A 14096-nucleotide genomic window follows, 5' to 3' on the forward strand; every position below is an offset into this window, starting at 1 on the left:
TTGCTCTCACGATGCCCTTTCTCCTAGCTTCAACTTCTGTGGCATTAGATGAAGGTTGAGGAGAGGAAAATTGTTGGGATTCCATTCCCATAGGAAAAAAAGCTCTCCAATAAAATTCATAGACATGTATTTACGATCATTCAATTTTACAAGCACACAAAAGAAACACTTTGATGTGAAGAAATAATTAGGCTAAGCACTATTTTTTTTTTATTTTTTGTCGTTATGTTTCTATGTTTTCATCATCATCATCAAACGCATACTTTACAAATGATATCATATATATATCTCAATTACAATTGATGATTCTTTGAAATAATAGTATTTTGAGAAAACACTAGAGTCCAGTCTTCATCAGTATTTAACATCAAAACAAAAGAAGCCCAAATACTTCAATACATACGGCCATGAATAATTAAATATACCATGCAAGCTTAGCGCAAAGAGTAACTCAATCAAGATAAATTTAACCAAATGAACCCATGGGAAATTTGAGGTTTAATAGGCCCAAAACAAAACAAATTATTTTTCTGTATTTAATTTGTATGTCTATTTATCCAATAAAATGGGATTCTACTGAGGAATCTGATGTTTACCTTTTAATGTTATTTATTTTTAGTTATTATCGACATCAGAAGTGATGCATCCGCATTGCAGCCACATAGTGCATCAAAGCCCCCAATATCTGGAGTCTCCAACTTGGATTTGATAGCACTGCAGTTAATTTGGTATTTTCATGATGTTTTTACAGAAGAAGTATATATTTCTTTGGATGAGGAAGCCCACTGGGGATTTCAATAAGAGATTCAATAAACCCCTTTCTGTTCTGGTTGGGATATACTTTGAGAAGAAACTACCAGGCCCTTCAAAGAATTCTCCTAAAGCATTGTGAATCATGAATCTCACCATATTATTTTACAAAGAATCCCAAGTAATATCTGGTTCATACTGCTCTAGATAAGGAGTGCGCACATAAATTTTTATCACTCTTTTTTTTTATATATATTTCTTCTTCTTTTTTTTCTTTATTTGTAAAGTCATATCCTACAGTCTTGGGATGAACATAAAATACTATAAGATATGCACAAAGCTGTGATATTGGAGGAAATGATAATGACCATGAACTTTATAAAATATAAACACAACATTATGTTTTAGTACTTGAATGCATCCTAAATTTTAGTTAGGACAGTTTTGTATCTTTATTGGGTAAACCTGTAAAATTGGAAGTTTAACTTAACTTGAAGTAACACATAATCCCTTTTTCAAAATATTGCAACTTTTGTAATCAAGATCCAACCAAAAACAGTAGATCACTGCCATATAGATTTCAAAGAGGTTGCTTCTTAGCAAACTTGATTATTCACAAGAGACAAACAAGTACAAGGGTTGTTTTATCCGTAGCAACCGTCCCACGGATCTCTAATTACGAGGGCCCTCCAAAGCTAATAAAAAAAGTTACTGCCTATCTAATAAGCACAATTGCCTATCCTTCTTTAACGTTTTCGAGGAATTTTTAAATAAAAATTCCTCTCCGTCCTCGTTTTCTCATCTTAGCCGTTCGATAAGTCACCATTCCTTATATGGAAAACGTTTGTATAGAGCCGAGGTTCTAAACAATCAAATTAGAACCCACCTCAAAAATTTCAATTGAAGATATTGTTTTGATACTCAAATATTCTCAAATTGGTCATCTCGACATCAAGATGCATGGACATGGGAAAAAAAATAGATTTCAAGTTTTAAAAAATGGGCATCTTGTAACATTTTTTTAGATTGTAAATTTTTAAGATTTTCAAGTATTTATAGTCCTATTCGATTTAGACTATTTTTGAAGCTTTAAATTTTATAATTAAATATAAAAAATATATTTTAAAACTATTACAAATATATTCAGCATTAAAATCATACTATTTGAAGGTGCTTTTTACGTTGATTGTTTAGAGCCTCGGCTCTATACAAACACCACCCTTCTTGTACTTACCGAATTTGGATCCGTGGTCATTAAAAATTTTAAACACGGCAGGGCAGTACATCTTCGGCGGGTATTTCGTTGGCATAAATAGAGGGAGGAAAAAAATAATAAATAAGATAAGGATGCAACTTTACATTGTTGAAGTAAGGTGCAACTTAAAAATACGATAGTAGAGAAATATCTCGGAGGCCCTCCCATTGATCATCTCGACCTGAAGATGAATGCACATAAAGAAAACAAGAATTTCAAGTTTGAAAAATAGTGTTTGTTGTAACAAATTATCTAGACCGTCTATTTTTTAAATTTTTTAATATATTTTGGTAATTTTATATTTTATATATAAAGATAGAAAAAGATTTTGAAACCATCGTAAAGTTTTAAACTCCGAAATAATATCTTTAAATAAATTTTATAGATGAGCCTTACTTCTATAGTATAAGTAGGCAACCTTATATAAACCTCGCCTATCTTTATAGGGGATGGTGTAAAGGAGGACCTGGCCTTTCGGTTACAGATCCTTTTATTGCGTTTTGAAGGACGGATGGGATGCACAAAATCGGATACGCTGTCCCTAGGTCTCTCTCCTTTCTCTTCCGAAATCTTCTATGGAAACATCATTCCACCTAGTTCCAGTGGCGCATCCGCGATTAACGCTTCTATTCAAGCCCTCTAATTAGATCAGACTCTCTCCCTTGTTCCAGTGGCGCATCCGCCATTAACGCTTCTATTCAAGCCCTCTAATTAGATTAGACTCTCTCCCTTGCTATTTGTTCCTGCCTCTCTCTCTTCGTCTCATTCTCTATATCTGCGCGCTACTCCTGCTCTGTGTTTTTGCCCTTTTTTAGAAGATTAAGTAGAATCAGAGAGGGAAAAAGTGCATTGGATGATGGAGAAGTATCTGAAGGACAACTTCGAATTGCAGCCGAAGAACTCATCAGAGGAAGCTCTGAGGAGATGGCGCAAAGCAGTTTCAGTGGTCAAGAATCCGAGGAGGAGGTTCAGGATGGTTGCAGATCTTGCCAAAAGGGCTGAAAACGAAGCCAAAAAACGCAAGATCCAGGTATCTCTCTGTCTCACTCCTTTATTTCTTTGCACCCTAAGATCCATCCAAAACCCAAAATTTGATACTTAAGACGCTGGGTTCTCTCATCGTTTGACGTCTTCAATTCACATCTGGATTTTAATTTTGTCATGTAGTACAATGAAAGGAAAATTGATAGTTCTAAATGGATTGGTATTTCTGAAAATTTCTGGCTCTATGCTATTAACTTTTTACTGAAAAAAACTAGAAATTCAAGAGTTACATGAAGGAAGACCGGAAGTAACTAGAAATTCAAGAGTTCCATGACGGGAGACCGGAAGTGGCTCTCCTATTGGTGGAGATAGGACAACGGTGATTCATTCATCCGACTATCTGAGAGTTTATCTGTCCCTCAGCGATCCCTAGATCCATACCATAGAAGTAAAGGAACCATGTTCAGAGTAGTCGGGCCAGGGCGAGCCCAAGGTTCTCGGAGTTGGGTGTACCCGAAATTAAAACAAAATAAAAAATAAAAAATAAAAATTCTAAAGATATAAGAAATTTATGTGAGATGTTTTTTTTTTTTTAATAGTGTTTTCTATCATTTTGGTGGCGGAAAGTGATTTTGGCACAAAAAAGTGATTTTTGCTTAAATTGTTTTGGTCGGGAATACTTATTTTTTTTTAATTTTTTTCATCTTTTTTAGATTAAGTTGAAAATACCCTTGGTCAAAATAGATTTTTTAAATCTATTTCTTTACTACTTTTTTAACATCATTAATATATTTTGATTAATTTTATTTTTAAAATTTTTTAACAACTTTTTGCTGCTATAATACTCGGCACTACCCTGACGAAGTTAGCGCATGGTCGAGTACTCGGCGATTAAGTTTGGATATCCAAAATTCTAATATTTTTGGATTGCAATTCAAAAATCCTAAATGTTGTGAAACATATTTGAACCATTTGGACAACTTCAAGATTTTGTTAGATTTTTATATTGAATTTAAAATTCAATATTTTTGGATCACAATTCAAAAATATTGTGAAACAAATATGAACCATTCGGACAGCCTAGATTTTGTTAGATTTTTAAATTGATATAAAAAATGTTAGATTTTTAGATTGAATTTAAAATCCAATATTTTTGGATCACAATTCAAAAATATTGTGAAACAAATTTGAACCGTTCCGACAACCTAGATTTTGTTAGATTTTTAAATTGATATAAAAAATAAAAAAAATTTAAGTTACTGTAAAAAAAAAATTCAATTTAGATTATAACCTCAAAATTTTGTTAGATTTTTAGATTGAAATAAAAAATATAGCAGTGTTAAAGCTACCTTAAAAAAATGTAAGTTACCATAAACAAATATTTTGTTAAATTTTTAGATTGAAATAAAAAATACATCAGTGTCAAAGTCACTCCAATGCAACACGAAGGGATTCTATACAATATACAATAAGCAAAGCTCCAACCCGTATTCCTGAAGAGAAGGGGATTCCATACCATAAGCAAAGCTCCAACCCATATTCATGAAGAGAAGGGGATTCCATACATCAAGCAAAGCTCCAACCCGTATTCATGAAGAGAAGGGTTCCCATAAGTGTGGTGCGAACCCTGTTCCATTCAATAAGCAAAGCCCCGTATTCATGAAGAGAAGGAGGAGAAGGAGAAGGGGTTCCATAGGTGTGGTATGAACCCGAAGGGGCTCGCATGGGTGTGGTATGAGGTCCCCTCTTTGTAAGGAGAGAAAAAGCCTTGGCCTTACAAAAACTTCATGAAGAGAACGGGTGCTGCTGAGAAGGGAAACTTCATGAAGAGAAAGAGTGCTTTGCTTACCCGTATTCATAGGCCGCAACCTGAGATTCATGAAGAGAAGGGTTCGAGAAGGGGTTCCCATGGGTGTGGTATGAGCTTGTCTTTTGAAGAGAAGGGTTCTGTACAATGGGTTCTATACAATAAGCAAAGCCCCAGCCCCGTATTCATGAAGAGGAGGGGTTCACATTCTCATGGATGGGATGTGGTATGAGCTTGCCTTTTGAAGAGAAGGGGTGACAAAGCTGCAACCTGTATTCTCATGAAGAGGGGTTCCATACAATAAACAAAGCTGCAACCCGTATTCACGAAGAGAAGGTCTTTTTTTTTTTTTAACCTGTGAATGAAGAGAAGGGGAAGGGGGCTTGAGCTTGTCGTGTTCTTTTTGCAACATGTGAATGAACAGAAGGGGGCTTGAGCTTGTCTGGTTTTTTTTGCGATCTTGTGAATGAAGAGAAGGGGGCTTGAGCTTGTCTGGTTTTTTTTGCAACCTGTAAATGAAGCGAAGGGGCTTGAGCTTGGTTTTTTTTGTAGGGTTCCGTAGGTGTGAAGAGAAGGGGCTTCCCTTCTCGTTATTCATGAAGAGAAAGGGGTTTCCATAGGTGTCAAATGAAGGGGCTTCCCATGGGTGTGATGGATGAGGCTTGAGCTTGTCTGATTTTTTTTGCAACCGGAGCTTCTTCATGAATCTACTCATTCATGAAGAGAAAGGGCTTCCCATGGGTGTGGTATGAGAGAATCTCATTCATGAAGAGAAGGGGTTTCCCTTTTAGAAGGGGGTTTCTTAGGTGTGAAGAGAAGGGGCTTCCAATGGGTGGATGGATGAGGCTTCAGCTTGTCTGGTTTTTTTTGTAACCCGAGCTTCTTCATGAATCTCCTCATTCATGAAGAGAAAGGGCTTTTCATGGGTGTGGTATGAGAGAATCTCATTCATGAAGAGAAGGGGTTTCGCATGGGTGTGGTATGAGAGAAAAAACATGCCTTTGTAATTTGAGGTTCTTCATGAATCTCCTCATTCATGAAGAAAAGGGGCTTCCCATGGGTTTGCCTTTTTATAGAAAGAGGTAGAGGTAGAGAAAGAGAAAGAGAGATAAAGGGCGTTGGCTTTACAAAGACGTATCCTAAGGCCTTCATGGATGAGGCTTGAGCTTCTTTGGTTTTTTTTGTTGCACTATTTGCAACTCAAGTTTCTCCTTGAGGCTCTATTTACAAGCTTGGGCTGCCTAGCCCCCATGGATGGGGCTTCTAGTTTTTTGCAACATGAGCTTCTTCTTATTCGCAACCCGAGCTTCTTCTTATTCATGTATGAGAGAAATGAAGAGAAGGGGCTTTCAATGGGATTTTTTACTCATGAAGAGAGCTGCACTTTCATAAAAAAAATTCTAAGTCTAAGAAAATCTTGAGGGTGTCCAAATGATTCCAATTTGTTTCACAATATTTTTGAATTATAATCCAAAAATACAAAAATACAATTGAGAGAGCTGCACTTTCATAAAAAAAATTCAAATATTGAGGTTATCCAAACTGTTTAAATTTATTTCACAATATTTTTGAATTATCCAAAACTACAATTTTTTGAATTGCAATCCAAAAATACAATTTTGGGTACATCCAAACTGACACCATATCATTTTCATTTTCTCTCTCTAAAAAAGCCCAAGTCTTTTCTCTCATACTACACCCATAGACTTCTCATGAATAAAGAGAAGCTCGGGTTACAAAAAAACCATGAACAAAGAGAAGCTTGGGTTACAAAAAAACCATGAATAAGGAGAAGCTCGGGTTACAAAAAAATCATAAAAAGCACGGTTTGCAAAAAATCAGTTTGAATTACAATCCAAAAATAGAATTTTTTGAATTATAATCCAAAACACAATTTTGGGTATTGCAATCCAAAAATACAATTTTGGGTACATCCAAACTAGCACTATATCATTTTTGTTTTCTCTCTCTAAAAAAACCGAATTCTTTTTTCTCATATCACACCCATGGACTTCTCATGAATAAGGAGAAGCTCATGGTTACAAAAAACCCATGAATGCTTCTCATAAATAAGCAGAAGCTCGGGTTACAAAAAAACTATGAATAAGAACCATGAATAAGCAGAAGCTCGGTTGCAAAAAAAAATCAGAGAAGCTCAAGTCCCATCCCCCCATCCATAGCCCTAGGCTGCCTCCCTTTCTCTCTTTGCCATGCCAATGCCTTAAAGTATATTTTTATTTTTAATTATAAAATTTAAAGTGAATTTTGAAGTTTTGGAAGGGTAGAATGCCACTATGTTAACTCCATCTTTAATTATAAAATTTAAAGCAAATTTTGAAATTTTGGAAGGGTAGAATGCGACTATGTTAACTCCATCTAAACAGTCCATCATAATAATAAAAAAAAGAAAGCAATCCTTTATTAATTAAGGATGAAGAAAATTATGATTTTTTTCAATGTGAAGGTTTTTTTATTTGACATCTAAACTGGCCCAAAATGTTATGATGAAATTTAGAGATGCGTTTTAACCGGATTGTTTAAAGTTGCAACTTTATAGAAACCACACCTTTTATTCTTGCACATGTAGATATGCGTACCGTAACTAATAAATAACTTTTTCTTTTCCACCCGAAGTGTAATATCCACGTTCCCCGAATGTTCATCTCTTCTTCAGGAGTTTTCAGTTCAGAATTTTGACGGTGATAAGGTTTTATTTATTTATTATTATTATTGTAATAGTGAGAAGAAATGGACAAAAATCCCTGAAAAACCAAAGGAGTTTTGGAATGTCAGGACAATGGACACTCAATCAAGGTGTTCAAACCCTTTGCTTGATTTTAGCTGCCTTCCCAAAGATGGATTTCGTTTGCTTGTTTCTTAGGGCATGTTTGTTTTGTTTGGAAAATATTTTTCATGAAAGAATTCTCTTATGTGGTTAGATGTCGCCTATTTTCAACTTTCACTCATGTGGTTAAGTGTAAATGTGTCGCAACTACCCACACAAGGGAATTATTTAATGTGAAAATATTTTTCGACACTATATAAACATGCCCTTAGCTCTCGTCCCAAAATGGTTTTTTGCTGAAATTTTCAAGGATTAAGCCTTCATTCAAAGTTCAAAGATGTTCAAAGATGACGGAAAATACAACGAACTGAACCTCTCCCATTCTCCAGTAGGGTGCAATGGGCTGGGCAGACTGGCTTGGACCGGTTTTCCCGGGCCTGGGCTGGGGAGTCTGGCCTGCACCGGTTTGCCCGGGCTAGTTCCTGATTGTAGCTTGAGTATTTATGCCCCAAATTTATCTTCAACTCAAGATTTCGCACCCTATCGTTTTACTTTCCAAGGTGTTTTAATTGTTAGGGAAATAGGTGTAATTGACCGTGGGTATGTAAAAATTGTGAGCAATTTTTTTCCCGTCCCACTGCGTCTCTCGGGCTATTATTTTCTTATCTTGGAGTGTGATATTTAAAAAAACAATCTTACAATAAAGCTCACTTTCAAATAGTGGCAGTTTGAATACTGGAAATCTTTGTGATAGCCTTAAAGTATATTTTTATTTTTAATTATAAAATTTAAAGCTTAAAAAATTGAGTAAATCGAGCATATCTATGAAAATCTTAAAAATTAATGGTCTAAAAATTGATTACAAGATGCACTATTTTCAAAATTTGAAATCCATTTTTTTTCTTATATCTATGCATCTTGATGTTGTGAGGATATTTGAGCATCAAATAACTTCTTTTAGTGAAATTTTTGAAGTGGGTTCTAATTTGTTTGTTTAGAGCCTTGGTTTTATATAAATTATTTATTTATTTTATTATTTGAATTTTTAAAATATGTAATTTCTATGTTGTTTTACACTAAGTACAGTGTGCTTTATTTTTTACAAAGTCTCTCGATAGATTAAATATCCATCTTGTAGATGAATGTTAACAAAAAGTGCCTCCACCAAAACTTAGAATTGATGGTATTAGAATCATATCACAATTTTAGTTATTTTAAAAATTATTTTTTTATATTCTGGTTGGGACTTTCAATTTGTAGACTTTTGAGAGAGAAACAGAATCTCAAGCTTGCAACCTTTTTTGTCAATTTCAGAGGCGATATGCCACGTGGCATCTAGATATAGAAAGACAAAGAGAAGAAGAAATTTTTTGTTGGAAAATGTGGACACTCTTTCCTTCATTTCTCACTTGGTAGTTCAGAAGATGGTGGTTAACTCAAGGAAAAGCGATGCATGAGATTTGTTAATCTCAATTATTATGATAATTATGAATTTAGAATATTTAATTTAAAAAATTATACTGTTTGAATATGTTTTTTGGAAAAAGTTTATATAAAGTTGGAACCTAAAATATAGAATAAAAGATGCACCTCAAAAATCCATCATAAATGGTTGTTTGGATATTGGAAAACTCTCTAATTGGTCAACTCGTCATTGAGATGTATGAATATAAAAAAAAAAGAAGATTTCGAGTCCGCAAAATAGTGTATTTTGCAACACATTATGTGGACTGTCTATTTTCAAAATTATCATGTGTTTATATATCTACTTGATTTTAAAATTTTATAATTAAAAGTGAAAATAGATTATCAAGCAATCTTAAGACTTTTTAATATCAGAATTATATTTATAATAAAATTATAAAATTTAGAAGTACGCCTAAATTGGATTGTTTAAGGCAATCTTATGCAAACCACATCGATGTTTTTTTGCCATCTATTTTGAGACATGGCAGCTCGATTTCTCCTGGAAACATCTCATGGATGGATATCATGTTGCTAATGAGGGGACGTGGCCGCTGATCTGATGGATGAGGGGCATCTATGTTCTGACGAGCCTGCTTTTTGATCTTTTGGACATGTGGGAATTAGATAGACTCTTAAAAATTTATTTTTGAGATGGATTTTTGGACCTAGATTTTAAGGAGATATAATATTTAAGATCATGAATATGAAATAAAAAAAATTTTAAAAATAAAAATAATAATTTTATGATGAAAATATCAGGACTGCCTATTTTAATTGTTTTTAGGTGGACCACCAATTTGCATCCCGATGGATGCTTTATACCTTGGGACCACGTATTGTAGAAATGCGGTCCTGAATGAAACAATTTTTTTTTGTTTTTAAATGATAAGTAATTTCATATGAAATAATACAAAGTATAAACCACAGCAGAAAAAACAAAAACAAAGAAGAAAAAAAAGAGAACCACAACAGTGGGAGATAGAATTAAATGGATGCTTCCTCTTTCGCGCGCTGACTCATCGAGATGGTGTGGTTAAGTCCATTTGAAAGTGACGTTTGTCCAATCAATGGAAACTCTTTTGGGAAAATCACTTAAACTCTTGTGGGATGCTTCCGCGAAGCTTCTTAAGCGCGTCCTTTGGCTTTTCTAGATGTCTACACGTTCATGGTCAGCACTATAATATAATGGACCTCAGCATTCTAATATAAGGACCTTTTGAAAGGAGAGCAGACGTACTAGAGTACGGAATCTTTGTTTTTTAGGTCCTTTCCTTCTACGGCCACATCGTAACCCCGTGCTCGTTCCGTCTAAGCGGGGTTTTAGGAAGGGCGGGCTGGAAACTATTTTAATTTTTGTTTATGCACAAAGTGGCCCCGTCTAAACAGCTTTCAGCATAGATGGGCTTGAATTGATTTTAACTTTTGGTTTATGTATAAAGTGGCCACTTTTGAACCTGTACTTTTGTGCTGGCTACCCAAGCTTTTTACCCAACTTTTTATTAGGGTTGATATTATCTTTTATAATGGAAGGTGTAATAAAATACATTATTAGGGCTGCTATTATCAGCATTTATCTCTGATAACACATATTATAACAATGGGAGTGTTGATAGGGTTATTTGAATATTTTAGTTGTCCTTATTAATCTCTTCGAAATAATCGGCTTTTTCTTTTAGAAATAGTCGACTTTTTCTTTTTGAGGATTAGGGACTTTGACTTTTTGGACATTCGAAATGGGAAATTGTTGGATAAGCAGCTCTAGTACCTCACTGCATGATTAGATTTCACATTAGAAATAATCTTCTTTTCCCAAAAAGATTTTTTACTACCGTGGGAGTATATTATTCATTTACTACCTCAGGCAAACTGCCATCTAGATCTTCAATTTTGGGGCATACTTAGATATCACAATGGCCGTAAGCTTCTTTTCCCAAAAGACGTTCTACTCCTGTGGGAGTAGGGGCATAATTAGATTATCTACTGGGAGTAAATGAATTTACTCCCTTAAGCAAACCATACTTTTTAGATCTTAAATTTTGAGAAGACGTTCTACTCCTGTGGGAGTAGGGGCATAATTAGATTATCTACTGGGAGTAAATGAATTTACTCCCTTAAGCAAACCATACTTTTTAGATCTTAAATTTTGAGAAGTAAACTCTACGGCCCAATACTTTTTTCTTTTTTTTTAATAAACTCTCTATCTATATCTAATGTCTCCGCATTGCGTACAAACCATCCAATTTTTAAAAGGCTAGATCTAAGTATCACGAAATTCAAATTTTAAATTTTTTTCTTTTGAAAATAGTCATCTGATGATTCTTATGTGGTTTTCACAACTTTTGACCAAATAAATCTCCTAAATATATGGTTCTCAGAACTTTTGACCAAATAAATCTCCTAAATAGGTGTTTAAGGAGTACATATGCTACCGTGGGAGGATAATGTACGCTCCCATTGGTTTCGCTTGTCCCGAGTTGAAGGCCTACTAAATAAGTGGGCCAGGTTGGGGCCTCATCTGCCACACTTGATAAATATGTCAGGCTTTTAGTCTTGGAAGTGTGGGCTGGTGGGGCCCTTACAGTAAACTATTTCGGCAAAAGCTCTTTGACTTTTGTGACAACATAGTCTCGCGGGTAAGTTTAACTTTCACTTTCGGTGGAAATCGGGATCGATTCTAGTTTTGGGGGCATACGACCACTGCAATTACAGCCACAACTTCCACTTCCATGGTTATAGTTTCTAATGGTCGGTGTTCTATGTTTAGGGTTGGGCCTCGAACTGCTCTATCCTAGTTCTGGTGCTAGAATTTTACGCTAAAGAACCCAAAAATCCCTTCCTCCCAAAACAAAAACAAAAACATCCCCAAAACAAAAAGGTCAAAAAAATTAAAATTTATTAAAAATTAGAAGAAAACTAAAAAAAGTAATAGAAGTTATTAAAAGCGTGTAAAAGAAGAAAAAAAAGAAGTAAATAGAAGATGAATTATTGAAAAAATTGATTTAGAGCTCGAAATATTTCAGAAAAATTAAAAGAACGCACATTTAATAAGTAAACTTCACAAATCGTCATAAAATATAAAAATCATAGAGGAATATATTTCTAATTCATTTATTGATTTTTATTTAGCAAAGATTTTGATTTTTAAGTTATATTTAAGAGAGGCTAGGTTAAAAATCTCGCCTTGTCAAGGTGCCGAGGCCAAGTTAATAAGCAGGGTTTTCGGACCCTGCTAACGGTTGTTCTCTCATTTTTCAGGAAAAATGGTCATCTTTCTGTCCTTTTCACTGCAGGGTAGCTTCTTTTAGGAACGGGCAATAATAGCTCATGTGGGCATTTGAATTTGTTTTGATTCCTACAGTTTCCTGCTAAGGCCACAGTACAACTATAAGACCTTAATAATGTAGTGGAGTACTTAACGGTATTAACATGTAGAATTGATGATTGCATGATTAGTTTGGATAGTTCTCTCCTGTGGCGGCAGTCTTCAACCCATAGGTTTCGTTTAGGACAGTTTTGAGTTGGATACCCTCCTGCAACAAATCTCAAGCATAAACAACCCGATTTGTATTAGGAGGAGTACAAGTGGGTGATCTATGAAATGAATACACCTCTTATGAAGTTATTTGAAGTTTTAAGGTAACAATTGAAAGTGGACTATGTGAACTAGCACAATATTATAGTTTAAGGTTTGAAAAAATTATATACATAACCGTTATACTCGTTTTTACGGAGTACCAAATAGTTTTCGTTACTACATGTATGTTCATTTTTTACCATTTATAACGTAATTTTTTAAAAAAGATGATTTTATCCTTTTCAGATGTTGAACATCCGAAAATAAGCCGAAAGTCTAACGTTCACATTCTCATTTTTGGGTGTTGAACATCCGAATTGAAGGGTTTTTTGGATGTTTAACATTTGAAAATAGCCCGAAAGTTAAATGTTCCCATTATAATTTTTCAAATTTCATAGTGTGATATTTTCGGATGTCCAACATCCGAAAATGAGAATATGAACTTTTGGCCTATTTTAAGATGTTCAACATCCGAAAAAGTAAAAAATGTATGTATGTAATTTTCAGATGTTCAACATCCGAAAAAAGGTATGTATGTAATTTTCGGATGTTCAACATCCAAAAAAGGGTAAAGCTGTCTATTTTAAAAAATTACGTTATAAAAGGTAAAAAAAAATATAGATGTAATAACGAATGCTATTTGGTACATCCGTAATAACGTAAAATATAACGAATATATATGTAATTTACCTTTAAGGTTTTATTTTGTAATATTGACTAGAATACTTACATATGTCCAAGAATTAATTATAACTAAAGTAAATAGGCAAAAATAATATTCGGATTCTCACTGGCTGCCACCTGAAACTTTTCTAATTACATAAGCAAAATTACGTCAATAGAGATTGGGAACTAGAAAAGCACAAGAAAGTAGGAAACAAGTGTGCCAAAAGATTACTTGTAGTGGACTTTATACACCTTACACCATATCTCCTCCACCAATAGAGCATAGGATCGTGGTCTTTCTTGAATCTTAGCAAATGGGAAGCTTGGTTAAACCCTCCAGTTAAAATATGAGAGCACATGTGAACATGAGATGGGTTCCTTTTTCTTTAAGTATATGGGCATACCCCCTTTCTTATCAAACCACCAAGAGGTGTGGCCCCTTTCTTATTTTTCGGAGTCCTAGAGATTATAAGAGAGAGAAGAGAAGAGTAGAGAGAGAGGGTGGCGTGCCACCTATGAGAAGGTGAGAAAGAAAGAGAGCTCTTGGTTAGGGTTGAGAGATTTGACCTCCCAAAGAGATGTATTTATAATAGTGAGGTCAGGTTTTGGGATTTAGGGTTTAGCCATCCTTATGAAGACTCAATCTTGACTGTTGATCATTGATGACTTGTGGGATGAGATATCTTAACTGTACAATACTTAGATCTACCATCATGATCTAATGAAAGTACTAGAACTTTATCCCTTAACCTAATTCCATCAAAATCCTTTTAATTGAAATTGTCATATGATTTAAATTTATGTCATA

General features: G+C 34.4%; 1 protein-coding gene across 1 annotated transcript in view; it reads left to right on the plus strand.

Moving 5' to 3' along the window:
- The first annotated feature begins 2480 nt into the window (after window positions 1–2480).
- The window catches only part of LOC18433337 (calcium-transporting ATPase 4, plasma membrane-type), a 30060-nt gene continuing 18444 nt past the window's right edge, over window positions 2481–14096 (plus strand). The window contains exon 1 of the mRNA XM_006843430.4: window positions 2481–3035. Within this exon, the coding sequence (XP_006843493.2) occupies window positions 2859–3035 (177 nt within the window). The 5' untranslated portion in view covers window positions 2481–2858. The remainder of the gene's footprint in view (window positions 3036–14096) is intronic.

The sequence above is a fragment of the Amborella trichopoda genome, chromosome 1, assembly GCF_054954075.1.
Source record: "Amborella trichopoda isolate Santa Cruz 75 chromosome 1, AtrichopodaSantaCruz75HAP2 v2.0, whole genome shotgun sequence".
In the NCBI taxonomy this organism is placed as follows: Eukaryota; Viridiplantae; Streptophyta; class Magnoliopsida; order Amborellales; family Amborellaceae; genus Amborella; species Amborella trichopoda.